The sequence below is a fragment of the Nicotiana tomentosiformis genome, chromosome 3, assembly GCF_000390325.3.
Source record: "Nicotiana tomentosiformis chromosome 3, ASM39032v3, whole genome shotgun sequence".
Classification (NCBI taxonomy): domain Eukaryota; kingdom Viridiplantae; phylum Streptophyta; class Magnoliopsida; order Solanales; family Solanaceae; genus Nicotiana; species Nicotiana tomentosiformis.
The window spans coordinates 115,570,517-115,588,516 of record NC_090814.1 but is presented as its reverse complement, the minus strand read 5'-3'; the positions used below and the strand labels follow the sequence as shown (position 1 = coordinate 115,588,516).

At 37.2% G+C, this 18,000-nt stretch overlaps 1 protein-coding gene across 2 annotated transcripts; it reads left to right on the top strand.

Moving 5' to 3' along the window:
- Positions 1 to 11,270: 11,270 nt before the first annotated feature.
- On the top strand, positions 11,271 to 15,065 carry LOC104109141 (F-box/kelch-repeat protein At1g74510-like). 2 transcript variants are annotated; one of them, XM_009618358.4, is made up of 2 exons: positions 11,271 to 11,411; positions 13,375 to 15,065. In XM_009618358.4, the coding sequence occupies exon 2, from the start codon at positions 13,442 to 13,444 to the stop codon at positions 14,765 to 14,767; it is 1,326 nt and encodes a 441-aa protein (XP_009616653.1). In that variant the 5' UTR covers positions 11,271 to 11,411; positions 13,375 to 13,441; the 3' UTR covers positions 14,768 to 15,065. The 2 variants fall into 2 exon arrangements, with proteins under 2 accessions (XP_009616653.1, XP_009616654.1); XM_009618359.4 differs by having other exon boundaries at positions 11,274 to 11,411; positions 13,401 to 15,065.
- Positions 15,066 to 18,000: the final 2,935 nt, after the last annotated feature.

The following is an 18,000-nucleotide window of genomic DNA, read 5'->3' as shown; positions in this document are numbered from 1 at the left end:
TTCCTTTGTCCAACATCGATCGAATGATCGATGCCACGGCCAGCCATGAGATCCTCAGTTTTCTCGATGCCTACTCCGGGTATAACCAAATACGGATGGACCCGGGTGATCACGAAAAAACCTCATTCATCACAAAATACGGCACATACTGCTACAATGTGATGCCATTCGATTTAAAGAACGCAGGTGCCACTTACCAACGCCTAGTAGATAGGATGTTCGAGGAACAAATAGGAAAATCGATGGAGGTTTACATTGACGACATGTTTGTTAAGTCTCTGTGAGCAGAGGACCATTTAAAATATTTGCAGGAAAATTTTAACATATTGAAGAAATACAATGTGAGGGTGAACCCAGAGAAATGTGTGTTTGGAGTTGGATAACGTAAATTCCTCGGATTCATGGTATCCAACTGAGAAATCGAGATCAACCCCGACAAGATCAAAGCCATTAAAGACATCACGGTTGTGGATAACGTGAAAGCCATGCAAAGTTTAACTGGGCGCATAGCCGCTCTGGGGCGATTCACTTCGAGGTCATCCGACAAGAGCCACCGATTCTTTGCACTATTGAAGAAGAAGAATAACTTCTCATGGACCTCGGAATGCCAACGAGCTTTATAGGAACTCAAACGGTACTTATCGAGCCCACCGCTGCGTCACACACCGAAGGCAGATGAACAACTGTACTTGTACTTGGAAGTTTAAGAGATAGAGGTAAGTGGAGTCCTAGTCCGGGAAGAGCAAGGTATGTAATTTCTAATTTACTATATTAGTAATACCCTAGGTGAGGCCGAAACTAGGTACCCTCACCTAGAAAAACTGGCGCTTTCTTTGCTAAGCGCCTCTAGGAAGCTAAAACCATACTTCTAGTGTCACCCCATATGTGTTGTAACTACTTACCCGTTGAGGAATGTTATGCATAAACCCGAGCTCTCGGGCCGGTTGGCTAAATGGACCGTAGAAATAAGCGGGTACGATATTGAATACCGACCCCGAACCGCCATTAAGTCTCAAATCTTAGTAGACTTCGTGGCCGACTTTATGCTGGCCTTAATACATGATGTTGAAAGAGAGTTATTAATTAACTTAGGGACTTCCTTGGGAATTTGGACCCTCTTTACGGATGGCACCTCAAACGTGAAAGGGTCCGGACTTCCCATCATATTGAAGCCACCTACAAGCAATATAATTAGACAATCTATTAAAACTGTGAAATTGACTAACAACGAGGCCGAATATGAGCCCATGATTGCAAGCCTTGAACTAGCCAAAATTTTGGGGGCAGAAGCAATCGAAGCCAAGTGTGATTCCCCCCTTGTAGTAAAACAAGCTAATTGAGCATTCGAGATCAGAGAAGAACGAATGCAAAGATACTTAGACAAGTTGCAGGTAATATTACATCGGTTCAAAGAATGAACTTTGCAACATGTACCTCGGTATCAAAACAGTGAGGTTGATGCCCTCACTAACTTAGGGTCATCGGTCGAAGATAACGAGTTCAATTAGGGGGCAGTCGTACAACTTATGAGATCGGTGGTAGAGGAAGGCCATGCCAAGATCAACTAGACAAGCCTAACTTGGGACTGGAGGAATAAGTATGTAGAATATTTTATGACAAGATCCAAAAGAATCGAGGCCCGTCTGAAGACGGAATCCTGTTCATAAGATTTTAGGTTTGAACGCACGTGTTGAACTCTTTTTCCCTTGAACTGGTTTTGTCCCAAATGAGTTTTCCGGCAAGGTTTTTAACGAGGCAACAAGTAAATTGTGCTAACTTAGAATTGAAGGCCGGCCACGAACCGGTGACGATGATGACAACAACATTTGAGGCCTCTTTTCGATCAGCCTCGAACACTGAGGGGCATTACCCTCGGATATCAACTTTAGCAAGGAAAGAGACTCAATCGATAGGTTTTATTGTAAGGGCCAAACGGTCAAATAAACCGTGCCCACATAGACTGCTCAAACCCTGGCACCAAGCAAGTATACATGTATAACTATTTGGCACAAGAATAAAAAGAAGTCTCTTCCTTGCGCACAAATATCTTGTCCTATAAAATGTTTCTTGCATTTCTCAAAGAATTTCCTACATATGATCCCCTAAAGGTATCGAGCCCAAGGGCCACCTTATTCCGAGTGCGAACAATCACTCTCACTCGGGGACTGCCGAAAACAAACTCGGACAGTCGAGCTATCAGACCTTGGGGGCATAAGACCTATTAGGCAACGCCCGAATTTCAAAGGCGATGCCCACCCTCACTCGGGGACTGTTATCTTAGGTAAGCCCGGATAACTCGGGACAACAAGCCCACTGGGAGACACCCCGAACTAAAAAGGCTACGGCTATCTTAATACGGTTCGGAGACGTCCGAGACCCGCAACAAAAATGAGGCCTTCAAAAAATTTCATAACCGGTTCTAAAGGCTACCCTCAACAAACTATAATCTAAACTACTTTGGGAAAACGTTTTCAGTAATACAGAATCCCCACGATGCCTTAAAACTAAATAATGTTAAAGGAAAGGTTTGTTTGAACCTTCAAACATAACCTAACTATTTCATGCTAAGGCATTTCGATCTTTGCGAACACAAACAAAAACAAAAGCAAAGAGAAAATTTAAAAGTTGTGAAAGGGAAAAAGCCTTATATATATACATATCAAAAATTCCTTTTAAGGGCCAAATAGCCCCGATACAATTTTTAAAAAGGCCGAACGGCCTCAACAAAAAACAGAAGACAAAAACATCTAAAAAAAATCTTAAGTGGCCTAGTTTTCGTCACGGGCCGCATCATCACCTTCGGGGTCTCCGCCGTCCTCGGACTCACCCGAATCTTCAGACTCCTCGGAATATTCCTCCTCGGGATAAGTCAGCTTCCTAGCCACGGCTTCGATTACCCTGGCATCATTGATCTCACCCGATAGATCAAAACCCCGAGTGTGAATTTCCTCGAGGGCCTCTCTTCGGTATTGCCACTTCATATGATCAACCATATTTTTTACAAGGACCTGAGCCACCTCGGCATCGGCCTTGTGCTCGGACACCCTTTCATCAACTTCAGCTTTGACCACGATGACCTTTGACTTGGCTGCCGCAAGCTCCTTGGCCAGATTTTCTTGATCAAAGGCAGCCGTACTGAGCTGAGACTGGAGCACCTCGACCTTTTTGGCATGCACCAAACCCTTTTCCTTTGCACTCCGAAGCTTAACCTCAGCCGAAGTCAATTGTGCCCGGGCATCCTCCTTTTCCGAGGCCAAGCGGTCCATGTTTCTTTTCCTATTCTTCGGCCTTGGCCTTCACCGCATCCATCTCCACCTGGAGCTACTCGATCTGATCAAGTTTCTTTTGAACCTGCGGGTTCGGACCATTAGCCACCGTGTCTGACTCATAGTCACTAACTACAAATACTCTTCTTACCTGCTCGACCAGGTTGGCATGTTCCCTTTGGGACACCTCTGGTCTCAGCCTCGTATTGGTTTAGCTCTTCTCGATATCGGAGAAAAGTCTTGTGATGAAGCACCGAGGTCTGCAAACACAAAGAAAAAAGTTACGATTATTTGCAACTTAATTTAAATTACATAATAAAGGTCGACAAGAGGCATTCAAAGTTACCCGATTTAATGCTTGTTGTGCTTCGTTGAACAGGAGGGGCACTTCCACCTCATGCATCTTGGCTTGATACTCTTCGGTCACCAGGCTTCGAAGATAGCTGGCAACCCCCACGGGGGCAGAGAGAACCCGGGCATCCTCCGGAATAGACATAATAATTAACTGCTTCCGGTCAAGATCTGCGCTCGGAGCTGGGAAGTGGCTTATTAATTTTCGATTTGAAGAAGGCCCGCTGGCTCCCAAAGACGGTCTCTTATTTGGTACTAGTAAGTCACACAACCCGGTGACGTCCTTCGAGGCAGTAGAATCTAAGCCATCAAAGAAGTTTTTAAAAGAGTCTGCCACCCCTTGGGACCCCTCATTTGGACGTCCTTTCAGCATTTGGGCCTCGTTGATCATGGAGTCGGTAAATGAGGGTGACTCGGAGAGGTCTATCATCCCAAGTTCATCCTTCGGGATGTTAACCTCTGTCCGAGAAGCAACGGCCGTGGTGTCTTTGTCGACCTCCCCAGCTCGGGGTATAACGACCTCGCCCCTCTCTGGTTCGGAGGCCTCGTCCACTGCCTCTCTATCAGCCACCCTGGTTTGAGGTAGTTCGGTATCGCTTCGCACGTGAGCCACTAGTTCGGAAACTCCTTACTCTTCTTCTTCGGACTCGTCTCTAAGCCAACTTAGTGAGTCCGATGGGATTTCCCTGGAGCTGGTGCTTTCCTTGGATTTGCGCACCAGCTTTCTTTTCGATTTTTCTTCTCCGAAATTCGGAGCCTTTTGTCTCTTCTTTTCCTTACCATGTCTCGAAGCAGGAGACTCGGAGGGGAAATCCTCGCCACCGTATGGGGGCCTCATTGCAACATCCTTGGGAAGACCTACAAAGAAAAGGAAAACGAGTAAGGGCTCAGCAATATGGAGGAAACCTAAGTGTTGTTCGCACGAGAACGGAATCTCACCGTGAGAACGGGCCTCATACCGGACCTTCGAAAGTTCGTGCCATGCACACTCGGAATATGGTTTCTGAGACACGATGCCCTAGACCCACTCCTTGAGTCGAGAAACTGCATCCGACATACGAGAAACAGTTGCAACACCGCAAAACATCAATGAGAATGGAGGAAAAAGAAAAGCGATAAATGAAATCTTGAAAGCATGGTTATACTTATGTGTGATGTTCCATTTCTCAGGAAATGACATATACTCGGTCGGGATTAAATCCAAAGTCTTCATTCAGACGAATCGGCCTAACCAGCCTCGGTCCCGATCCTCGCTGATGCTCGAGAATGGGTCCTTACTAGCCCGATGGACAAGTTTGATTAATCCCCCTCGATAGAGTCGGGGACTATACAAATGCATGAGATGGTCGATGGTGAAGGGGTACCCTTCGATTTTGCTTACGAAGAAGCGGAGGGGAATTACTATCCTCCAGAAAGAAGGATGATTTTGACCGAGGGTCACCTCGTACCTCTTACAGAAGGCAATGATGACTGGATCCAAGGGGCCTAGCGTGAAGGGGTAAATGTAAATACTTAAAAAACCCTCCACGTGGGTAATAATCGCTTCCTCGGCCATGGGGACCACCACATTCTTATTAACCCAGTTGCAATCCTCCTTGACCTTGGAAAAAAAACTATCGGTGACCGAGCATATATATCTCGAGACCGATTCACACCGACCCGGTACCGAAGAGGTTTTCTTGACCTTGAAATCAACACCGGTTGGGCACCCCGTAGGAACAAACATCTTCAGGGGAGGTTTTCTCGACCTTGAAGCCTTCGCCATTTCTTTGATAGATGAAGGAAAGAGAAGAAGTTTAAAGATCAAGTTTGATGGATGGGGATAAAAACAAAGTTGAAGTTCTTGTGAGAGGATTTCAGACTAGCCAGGAATTTAATACTGGGAAGTGTTAAAATTTCTAAGAAACAGGAGTAGAGAAGATTTGGATGTAAAACTTTGGATGAATGAAGAAGGGGGTATTTATAGTTTCCAAACGATGGTTCAAAACCATAAGTGGTCGACCAGCGACTGGCGAACATTTAATGCCATGAAGACGTGACAGACGAGACGTTTCGTTCATTTTATCGTTTCTAACACGGAGTACCAAGGGGAGATATAAGAAGCCCATATCGTTTTTCGTCGTTTACTCTCCGAAAAATGAGAGAATTATCTGTATACAGTCGAAATCGGGCTCGACCATTGCACAATAGATCGAGCTCAGAACGCGAAGGGTTGAAGATCGACCCCGAATCTCATCGAACCAGAACACGAAGTCACAATATCCGTCCTCAAGAACATTGAGCACGTGATCCTGGAATCTCCCCTGACCCCGAATAAGCTCGAGGAAATATTGCCGGTATGAAACAATAGAAGACCGAAATAACTAAAGGTCGAAATATCCGTAGCCGATCAGATATTCCAGCAGGAATCTCGGCACGTGTCAGTAAAGGACTGGCAAATCAGCAAACCAGGAGATGTTTACCTTTTATAGAATTGTATCTAAGGTAGGACTCTACTATTATATAAATGGGAGTCTAATTACTTACAAAGGACATTGTAACACGCATCCCAAATCAATATAGTACTATTATCTTCAGGTTCTTATTACTCTCTTGTTGTTCTCTTACCAATAAAAGTATTTTGGCTCGAGGGTGGCTAACCTTCAAAGGCTAAGACTCTTCAACTTAAGCTATTTGCATTCACTTTTCCATTACTTATTTCAATTGCAATCTGATTTGTCGTTTAGTATCAAATTAAATCACGTATCCTTAAAACCGCTTATAAATTTAATTGTTATCCGATTTTAAGGGTAAACAAACTATCATTAGTTTAGTTGGCCTTTTGTTCGATTCTCATTGAGTTGAGACTTTTGTCTTCGTTACATGATGAATATGGTCTGGTTCGTGCGTGTGATGAATTGATATATCTATTTACAAAATAAAAAACAAATTGAATTAGAGGTGACATAGGACCAAAAAAAATTCTTAAACTTTAAAATAGTATAAAATCGTGTACAAGTTTTTCTTTTTTGTTTCTAAAATAATAATTTTGTCATAAGCATATAACGACTAGACTAATTTGCTAAGCTCTTTCGGTACCTTCTGCACATTACACCAAGTCCCCAACTGTAGTTGTTTGGGATTTCCCCCACCCCCACCTAACGTAGAAGAAACTATATTTTACACTTCCCTTTCGTCGATTGGTTTATTATTTTTTTCTTCCTTGTTCAATACATAAGAAACTATAGTTTTCACTTCTAAAATATAATAACTGTTATGAAAATATTATATTGGGATGTCCATTTATTATTTTGCTATAGATAATCTTCCTGAAAAAGATTATCCATTTAGTACTCTGTTGAAATTTATCTACAAGCAGCTGATACATGCAGGTTGTAAGCAACTCAATGAAATGATTTGCAACAGCTTCTTATTAAACAGGCAGGTTGCAAGCAGCTCATGCAGACAACTTACACGGAGCTAAAGAAAAGCTTGCAGCTGCTTCCTGAAAAGTCTCGCAGTTGCTTTCTTTCTTCTATAAATAGAGGAGTTTTTAGTTCATTATGAACATAAGTTTGGAAGTTGAATAATATATCAATCTCTCTATACTTGTCTTTACTTTACAGTCTTTATTTTATAATACGTTATCAGCATGAGAGTCTGCCATTTTGTGCACTTACTTCGAATTTAATTTCTATTTCAATGTTCATCTCCGATGTAAGGCGACACTCTTATGTCCGTGGTTAGATCTTGTTTATTCCGAGTATCATAAGGCAGATTATATCCTTGAGCTGTGTTCATCTCCGATGTAAGGCGACGTTCTTACGCCTGTGTTTGGATCTTGTTCATTCCAAGCATCATAAGGCAGAGTATCCTTGAGGTGATGAACTTTTCTTCTTGGCGGTAGTGATGTGGATATCACTTGCGTCTGGAGTGACCAAAATTGTGTAAAGTAAATTGAGCCTTTTGCTTATATTTAGTTTAATATCTTTACATCGCTTGCTTGGTTATATGCTACGTATACAATACCTATTTTGATTTTTTATTCATTCTAATTATCTTAATAAAGGATTATAAAGTGGATAATATTGTTAGATCCACTTAAACTCCAACAGAGTTTGCAAAAAATATACAACCACCAGAAGTGGTTATGTTTTGTATATCTCATTGTAACTAAATTTTGTTAACCACCAGAAGTGGTATATGCCTATAACCACCAGAAATGATAATTTAGGCTTTTTATTATTACAATTAAAGATAAGTTAGAGAAAATTTCTCTATATTAATTGCATGCCTCGATTTGCTCCAGAAGTAACATTATCTTAAGAGAGGTTCTAAGCCATCACACAATTTGGTGTGATTACTGCACGTTCAAATAATTATGTTTCATTCCCAGAAGGATGGAAACTTTTACTAAATATTAATCCATTCCCTGAAGTGAATTTGACAATATTAATAAAGCTCGTAAATGTGAACGCGCTTTTGATGTAAATATATAACAATTCACCTCCAGAAGAGGGAATATATACTCAATTTTTGTATTTTAAATTTGCTCCTGAAAAAGTAACACAATTGAAATTTCCTCCTGAAGTAGAAAAATATTACGAAGAAGTGTTTTCTTGTGCTTAAACAATTATTTTATATTGCTTATTTGATTATGATTTTCTCTCATGATACCAGAAGTGTATGAATAATATTTGATAGTACAAAATGTATCAACAACTCCTGAAGAGCTAACTGTTTGTCTAGAAGACACATGATACCAATAGTGTCTGATAAATATTAGATAGTGGATAATAAACGAAGGCTCTCGAAGAGCTTATATACAAATATGTCATTCATATTATATGATTATGGTCAAAATATATGTTGTAGTAAACCCGAAATTTACTATTACAAATGGCTATCATATTGAGATTACAATGATTGAAAGATTAAAAATCTTCATGTTTCCACAATCATAGGGGGTAAAATAATATGTATGTGAGAAGTTACCTGTCTTATTCTTCAATTTGTACTACATCATGTATCACATTAAACCAGAAGTTTACTAATGCAAAAGTTTATGCCATAGTAAATCAGAAGTTTGCTAAGAGATAACACATTCCATGATAAACTTTAAGTTTTCATTTGCCATTTTTAAATGAGCTATTTGAGAATTTAGATAAGCATATACTGAAGAAGTAGAAGATTCTTCAAGAATTCTTCTATTTTGCTTGTTCTCATAATAAATTGATTATACCAGCTAAAGTTGGGACTAAAACCCCTGATTCTAAAATATATAAAAGGTGAATATGGGTTCATCGAGTCAGAATCCGAGGACATGACGCCTGCCCTCGAGAATATCGGGGTCATGGTTCGGAATCGGTCCTAACCTTGAACGTCTTCGAAGAACATTGTTAGGCAATCAAGCACGGCTAACGGAAGGCCGTAATATCCGTGATCGGGTGAATATTACAGTGGGGATCTCGGCACGTATCGATAAAGAACCGACAATCAGTTAATTAGAGAATTTTTTTACCTTTTATAGAGTTGTACCTAGAGTAGGATTCCCATACTATATAAATAGGGTCTTATAATTCATGACATCCATGGTAACACGCATTCTAAAATAATATATTATTATTTTCTCTCTTATTAGCTCTTTCTCTTGTTCATCAGTGCTGGCCATAGCGAGCCCGGATCGAGAGTGAATATTTCACTAAGGCTGAAAGTATCCTCATCGTGTGGGTTGAATCCATTTTATCTTTATTTATTCAGTCTGACTTAATTTATTGCTTTGTATCAAATTAATCTGCGTAATCCTTAAAACCACTCTCAAATTTAATTGTTATCCGGTTTTGATGGAAAGCAATTATATTGCTATATAAGGAGAATGGTTATAGTATTTGTTAAGTACTCCCTCCTTCCTAATTTGTGTGATAGTAATTTAAATTTCGAGAGTAAAATAAATTTTTCTTTAATGACGATTTTTCGAACACTATTGGTAATTAGCCACGATTTAAAAAGCTATTAGACTTTAGCCACTCCATTTAAATGCGGATATAGTTTAGATAAAAGTACCCCTAATACATTGAACAACTCCAACAATTGCTACTGAATTTCAAATATTCAACAAGTGAAACTCCAGCATAATATACTGCAATTCGAAAAAGTCTCTACAGATAAAATTCAAAACACACAAAACTGGACTTTAGAGCTTTGAGAGGTAAATTTTCAGCACATTGTCTTGAAATTCAAACCTTTATAGGTTCAAACCCCCAGCAATGACACCTTATTTTGAACTTTAGGATACAATCATGTAATTCTAGCTTCTACAAGTATTCCAGAATATTATCCTTGAGTTCAGAAAAGGTACTATGGGTAAAATAATACTTTTAGGTTCAAACGCTATCAATAATTATCCGGGTTCAAACCTTTGTAAGTTCAAACCCTAGCAATAATTACTGGAGTTTTTTTAAACCTTTGTAGGTTCAAACCCCAACAACAGTTACTGAGGTTCAAACCTTTATAGGTTCAAACCTTAGTAACGATTATCGGAATTTCAATCATTTCACTTTATTTCAAATACCTTAATCGTTCCTGGATTATACACTAGCAAAAGCTCAAAAATTGAGAATCGTTCTTGGGTTTTAAACTCCATTATCGATTGCTGAAGTTGTGTCTCGTATTTTAGTTGGGGGCAAAAGTATCAATTTAGTCGGACCAGTAACTACTTTACCAATGCATTTGAAAAGGTAACCAAACTTTAATAGTAAGTCCGAAAAGTGGCTACACCAACTCAGTTTTATGATTTTTTAATTTTTGGAATTACTCTCTGCGTTCCAATTTTTGTGAACTTGTTTGACTGAGCACGAAGTTTAAGAAAAAATGAATACTTTTATAATTTGTGGTGCTAAACAATTCAAAAAGGGGCCGAGAGTATTTGTGTGGTTATAAAAGCTTCTCATTAATGGTAGAATTGTAAGTTTAAACAAAATTATTTCTAAATTTAGAAAGGAGTCATTTTTTGTGGAATGAACCAAAAAGGAAATAGATTCATATAAACTGGATCGGAAGTAGTACTAATTTATTACAATATATAATATTTTAATTTAATTTATAAATTTGTAAAAAAACTTTACCTTAAATAATTCGGGATTAAAATTAAAATCTATCATATAAAATGGAACGGGGAGTAATAATCGAATGTTAAGTAATAGATCGAAGAGAGAAAAATTAGAAAGGATCAAAGCGCTAGATAACGGAGTGGCATACGGAGAACGGGAATACCCTTTTATGGAAAACCCCTGAAAAAGGCAAAGACCGTTTCGCGTGCGAAGAGAAATTACACGTGCGCAAACGACCGTTATCAGTGTCGTTCCTTCCAATGAACGCCCGTCACTTTCTTGCTCTGCCGTTTCAGGTCCCACCCACCACCACCACCCACCTCTTTTCCGTTAAATGTAGTCGAAATTTTTTATATTATCAGCCATTAATCAATCCAACAGGAAAAAGAAAAGAAAAGAGAAAAAGCAATTATCACTTCATCTTTCCTACTACAGTATTTCTCTGTCTCTCTCAGATATCAGAATAAATACTCAAAAGAGTGACTGAGAGAAAAAGAAAACAGCTGTCTGTCTCTGAGATTCGAGGGGGCCTCGTAAAAATTTAAAATGTAAATATACAAAGGAAAAGGTCCTGACCAACAACACTTGTCTGCTGAACTTGTTAAATAGTTGCTACCGTTTCTGCTTAACATTAAGGATTGAAGTTTTCTTTTTGATGGGTTTGTAACAACTTCACTCCTGTGGATTTTTCATTTCGCAAAAATCAGTAAGTTCCTTTCCTTTCTATACTGAAGTTTTTGGGTTCTGATATTTTCTGCTCTAAGTTTGTTTCCAGTCAATTTTATATGTCTTCCTTTATTAATTTGAGGAAGTTTGCTGATTCCGCAAGTTTTCAGTTTTACCATTGGCATTGAGTAAGAGCTTTATGTTAATTGAGATTTGAGAATAAGGTGCTTAGCTGGTGGGCTTGGACCTGAAATTCGCTTGATTTTTTCCGTTTCATGAGATTGCTGTTAAGTTTATTTGGTGCTTTCTAGATAAAATATTTGTTTTTTTTAATTGGGAATGTATGAGTTTTCACTGTTTCTCTTACGAGTCCTCAAAGATAATTTTTATTCTATTCTAACTGTGGACGATATTCAAATGTTCATATTTTTTTCAAAGTAAGGATCTTTTTTTACCAATTTGTTAGGAACCTTTGATTCTAACAGTTACTGCTTTGCTGGTAATTTTTGAAGTTGTTTGAAGGCAGCAAGCTGCTAATAAATTGGTTTGAATTAAAATATTTGCAACAGAATTGAATGAAGTTTATCATTTATTTGGATGTTTGGTAAGTTGTGAGAACTTTCAATGCATACTTGTTCAAACTACAAAGAGGGAAAGTGCATTAACCAGACCTTATGTCTTAATTCATAATGTTATGTTAATAAATACATTATATTTTCTTGTTATATGCGTTCATAGTGAATTGTAGAGTTAAATGGCTCTAAATCAACATGGAGGAATTATGTTGTCTGACTTGATGAATTGTTGATAATCCAATGCAAAAAAGTTGTTACATTGGAATAAAAAAGAGGCAAATGGGGAGGAGAAAAATTATCTACTTGAGTTTGTCGTGTGAGGAACAGTGCCGGCCCAAGGGTAAGGCTGCTAAAGCAGTTGCTTTGGGCCTCATAATTTTTGGGGCCCCAAATTTTTCTAATAGGTTATATATTAATTTATTTTTAAAAGAATATTTAGTGCCTTAAATAAGAAAGTACAAATTTTTATAGTAAAAAAGTAGGATTAAATTGTTGATCATAAATTGAGAAAAAAATATCTTTTTGGGAATCACTGTCTAGACCATAAATTGAGAAAGGATTCGATTATTAATTCATAACTCAAAAAAGGTTAAAACTTTAATACAGTCCCACAACGTGTATATCTCAAGAGAAATTAAATGGATTAGATAAAATTATTAATAACTTTGCTTATGAAAAACAAGAAATACAGAATTTAAATGAAATTATATATGAATTTTTTCTTTTATATAAAAAAATGGCCTCTCATTGAATTTTTGCTTTAGGCCTCCATATTTATTCAGCCGCCCCGGGTGAGGAATATATTTGCAAAAGTAGTAAATAACTTCCCATGGAAGCGTTCTGCATCACATGTTTGGAAAGAATTTCCGATAGAAAAATGGTTGCGACGGTTACAAATGTAATAACAAAACTCATGAAAGGTGGTTATCGTTTTCCATTCTTTCTTTCCTAATGAATCCAAACTCATCAATGGTGGTAATCGTTTTTCCCTCTTCTCTTCCCACGGAATCCTACTAATTAGATGTCCTAAAGGAGTAAAAACATGCGGTTCCTCCGCCCTTCCTTTTTGTAGTGCCATTGCTTTCGGTTATACATAGGTTCTGAACTAACAGGTACTCCAATAGTAATTTCTTAGCTTGTTAACAATTGTTTTGGTTATAATGTTGCATCGACTTTCACCTATTTATCTTTGTTAGAAGCACCATAAATCTTTTGATTTGACTTCCATGCTTTTCTGTTGATCCCTTATCATTGAAGGAATACTATATGATTGCTCTGTCTAGTGTTTGGAGACAACCAAAGTCGTACGGTTCTTTTAGTTAATGTTTTCATTCTAATGAAAGACTCTGTTGTAGTAGCTGTAATATTCTTATTTGAATACCTATAAAATTAAAATTCTTATTTGATTATTTGGCATGATTTTTTAAGGAAGGAGACGGGCTTTGCTTCTGCAGGCTAGGAGTGGTTTTGCTAACTCCTGTGCATATCAAGCACCATGTTGGAGGGATCATATCTTGTTTCAAGGGACTTGCCTTGTGCGTGCGAGCAAGAGAACAAGTGGATATACTATGCTTTCCATGTTATTGAACACTCAAAGGGAAAGCGTCCTTTGGAGGATGTAGCAGACATTGGTTTGAGAAAGTCATCAAAGCTGCTTGATGCCCTAGAGGAGGAGGAAACCATGCAGTGTCTTCATGATCTTTCGCTCTCTCAAGAGGAACAATCAGATAAGCAGCATGATAGTGGCATTCATTCTGATTCAAGTTTTTTAATCCACCAAATTGGGCGAGACCTTTCAATAAATTGCCTGCTTCACTGCTCAAGGTCAGATTATGGGTCTATTTCTTCATTGAACAAGAGCTTTAGGTCTTTAATTCAGAGTGGAGAACTTTATAGGCTCAGGAGACAGATGGGTATCATAGAACATTGGGTTTATTTCTCTTGCAACCTCCTTGAATGGGAGGCCTTTGATCCCATTCGTCGTAGGTGGATGCATTTGCCAACAATGACATCAAATGAATGCTTCATGTGTTCTGACAAGGAATCACTGGCAGTTGGTACTGAACTTCTTGTCTTTGGCAAGGAAATAGAGTACCATGTCATCTACAAATATAGCATCCTCACCAACTCATGGTCATCGGGGATGAAGACAAACACACCTAGGTGCCTCTTTGGCTCTGCAAGCCTTGGGGAAATTGCAATTGTAGCAGGCGGTTGTGACTCAAGGGGAAATATACTAAGCTCAGCGGAGCTTTATAATTCTGAAACAGGAACATGGGAGACTCTCCCAAGCATGAATAAACCAAGAAAATTGTGTTCAGGTGTATTCATGGATGGGAAGTTCTACGTAATTGGTGGGGTTGGTGTTGGCAATTCATCCGTGCTTACTTGTGGCGAAGTGTATGATTTGAAAGCAAGGTCTTGGATTGAGGTACCTGATATGTACCCAGCACGTAATAGAGGGGCTGGAGCTAATGATACTCTTGCAGCAGCTAAGGCACCTCCACTCTTAGCAGTTGTAAAGAATGAGTTATACGCTGCTTATTACGCTGAAAATGAACTCTGGAAATATGATAAGGGAAGAAACTTATGGATTACTATAGGAAGATTGCCCGAGCATGCGACTTCTATGAATGGTTGGGGGCTTGCATTTAGGGCATGTGGAGATCAGCTCATAGTTATTGGAGGACCTAGGGCGTTGAATGGGGGATTCATTGAGATTAATTCTTGGGAACCTACAGAAGGCGCACCAAACTGGAATTTGTTGGGCAGAAAACATTCAGGAAATTTTGTCTATAATTGTGCAGTGATGGGTTGCTGAGGTGTCTTATTTTTTATGGGAGTATCGAAATCCGTATGATCTCCTCTCTGCATTTAGATCCTCAAACTGACCTGTTTACTTTTTGATCTTCTGTTGTCAATTTGTATCATTTTGAATTGGTTAACGTGAGAAATTCATAATGTGTAGAAGTGACATAGACCAATAAGTTGAAGCAGTGGTAAGGTTCTAGTTTGCCATGAAGATTTGGAAATTTTTACTGAAAACATAATTGAAACTGCGTTGTAAATTGATAATCTGAATTTCATTTATATTTGTATTATTATTTTTTGTCTTACTATTACGCTGCCTGCGATATGTCATAGACATAGTGGTTCTTCACTTCTGTCCCAAAAAGGTATCTGTAATGTTAGAGCTGTTGTTAATGGGCATTATTATGCTAGAATGTCATATCTTAGCCTGCTTTCTTGCTTACAGAGTGTATAGCTCATATAAGTTTTTGGCACGTCAAAATTGAGAAAGAATCCAACTACCTGCATTGTCTTGCATATCTTCTGAAAGCTCTATTTGCATTCTCATATTGGAACTGAAAACAGAAATACCATGTTAGAGCTTCTATAGTTGGTCGATTCTTTCTATGCTTCTCTGTTTTGTAGGAGGAAGTTCATATTCAATTTCTATATGATGGCAGTGTCAAATAATTGCTTAAAACTATTCTCTAAGTGTCATTAACCGTGGGAATAAGTGAGTATATTAAGCTACTGCTACTACTCATGTGAAGACACTAGCTGTCGTCTCCAACATCTTTTGTGTGTCGCTATCGTTACATATCAGTGGTTTGTAAAGTCTTCCAGTTAAGAAAAACAGATGTTCATAAAGTGTTGGGGAAATTCAAGGGAGGAGTCAGTATTTCAGGAGTTCAGGTCAGACATATAAAACACCCTCTGCCAATTCACGTCCTCCTCTAACAGTGAAACATGCTACATGCAGATTTTTGTCGTTCAAGTACACCATTCTGTTAACATCCCATTTATTTCTTAACAGTACCTTTATCTCATTGTGGGTGTCTCCTAAAACAAGTGTCCCTACCCATTAACAGTCTTTTTTTTTTTTTTTTTGTCCAGTCGGTTTTTTAATATAGTTGCAATGTTAACACTATGCTTGATTCAATGTAAGGACGAGGGGAAAGAAAAGCAGGACCTTGTGAATTCTCAGAAAGCTAGTATTAAACCCCCCCCTTCATTTTAATTTGTTGATACAGTGGAAAAAGTATAGGAAAACATAATTTCTCTCCTTTGTGTTCCATTTCTAATGGTTTTAAGGGAAGGGAAGAAGGAAAAACTAGTTTGTTCTAAGATGGTTTTGACAGTGACTTGTACGGCTATAATGCACAAATCAGCACTAAAATTTTGTGAATACTTCTAGCTGGGAGGAAATGAGTTTTGCCAATCGAAATTCAGAAAAAAAATCGTAAGCGCCTTAGTGCAACATTCAAATATTTAACTTTGTAGGTCTTTTACCTTTGACCAAAATTCACTAAAAAGAGAAAGATAGGAGATGAATAAAACATAAAGAAAATAGGAAATTTATTATGAAGTGTAAGCAAATATTTAGAGTGTCCAATACAATTTTTTTAAGTTAAAAAAGAAGTGGAAACGCTATGACAAACAGGATAATAAAGAGAAAAAAGAAGATATAAGTGATTAGGCAAGGGTGACCATTTTAAATAGTTAAATATTACATGAAAAATTAAAGAATATCATCGTGAGAAGAAGTAAAAAATTACAAAAATGGAAAAGATATAACATCTTTTATTCCCGCAGCTGTCCTCGCAACTCTCTTCTGTATATCCATTATGTTTTACAAAATAATTAAGGAATGTGAAAGCTACAAAAACTAACCTAAGAATACTACTCGTCATACAACAAGAACACATAGTTGATTGCTTCTCAACTATTGGAAGTGTTAACAAAGTTACCTTTTTAATATTTTGTATTAAAAATGTCATTTAACTATCGGAAATAAAGTACTCCAATAAAATTACTTTTTTTAACAAAAAATTGACTTTACTATTGTTATATCACTTCAAATATACTCTTAATGAGAAGTGTATTTCCATTTACAATTTAATGACATGACACAATGTTTGAAGTAAAAAAAATAGAAAACATAAAACCCAACAATTTAAACCCACAACAGCATCATGTGGGAATTAATCCCAATAGTAATCTAATCCAGAATACCAGTCATGCAAAACAATCTGCATATTAAAAAGATTTCGTGCAGAAATGAAGGCTGGATTCATGCTTTTTAAGAGAAGCAAGCGACGGGATTTATCTATATCTTCTATATCTATATCTATATATTAAAGAAATCTATATATATATTAAAGGAATAAGGTTACCCCATATAATTGGCATTGTGATTAAGACAAGTGGCAAACTAATAAATGCCAATAGTATATGGTAACTTTATTCTATATTTGACTATGTTAGTCAAATACATATATATCTAAAAAAAACTGAATATGAATTAAAGGATATTTTGAATTTATAGATAAAGTTTTTAAATTTGAATTAAAATAAAAAAGAAATTTATCTTTTATTATCATGTTATCATACTTAATTCGGTTAATGATCATATGCAATCATGTTAGGAACTTTTGTTATCGTATCTAATTATTTAAATCTATATATATATTAAAGGAATAAAGTTACCATATAAAATTGGCATTGTGGTTAAGACAAGTGGCAAGCTAATAAATGCCAATAGTATATGATAACTTTATTCTATATTTGACTATGTTAGTCAAATATATATATATATATATATATATATATATATATATCTAAAAAAAACTGAATATGAATTAAAGAATATTTTGAATTTATAGATAAAGTTTTTAAATCTCTATATATATATTAAAGGAATAAAGTTACCATATATAATTGGCATTCTCGTTAAGACAAGTGGCAAGCTAATAAATATCAATAGTATATGGTAACTTTATTCTATATTTGATTATGTTAGTCAAATACATATATATATCTAAAAAAAAACTGAATATGAATTAAAGGATATTTTGAATTTATAGATAAAGTTTTTAAATTTGAATTAAAATAAAAAAGAAATTTATCTTTTATTATCATGTTATCATACTTAATTCGGGGGTCAATTAATTTTTTGGCCTTTTACAAGCTTATTTTTAGTTTTATGACCCTACCTCTTTTTTAACACATGGAAGATTTACTTTTACACATAAGAGATCTTTCATT

Coding starts and splice junctions, on each gene's coding strand:
- LOC104109141 (XM_009618358.4), top strand. CDS start 13,442: ATGTTGGAGGGATCATATCTTGTTTCAAGGGACTTGCCTTGTGCGTGC.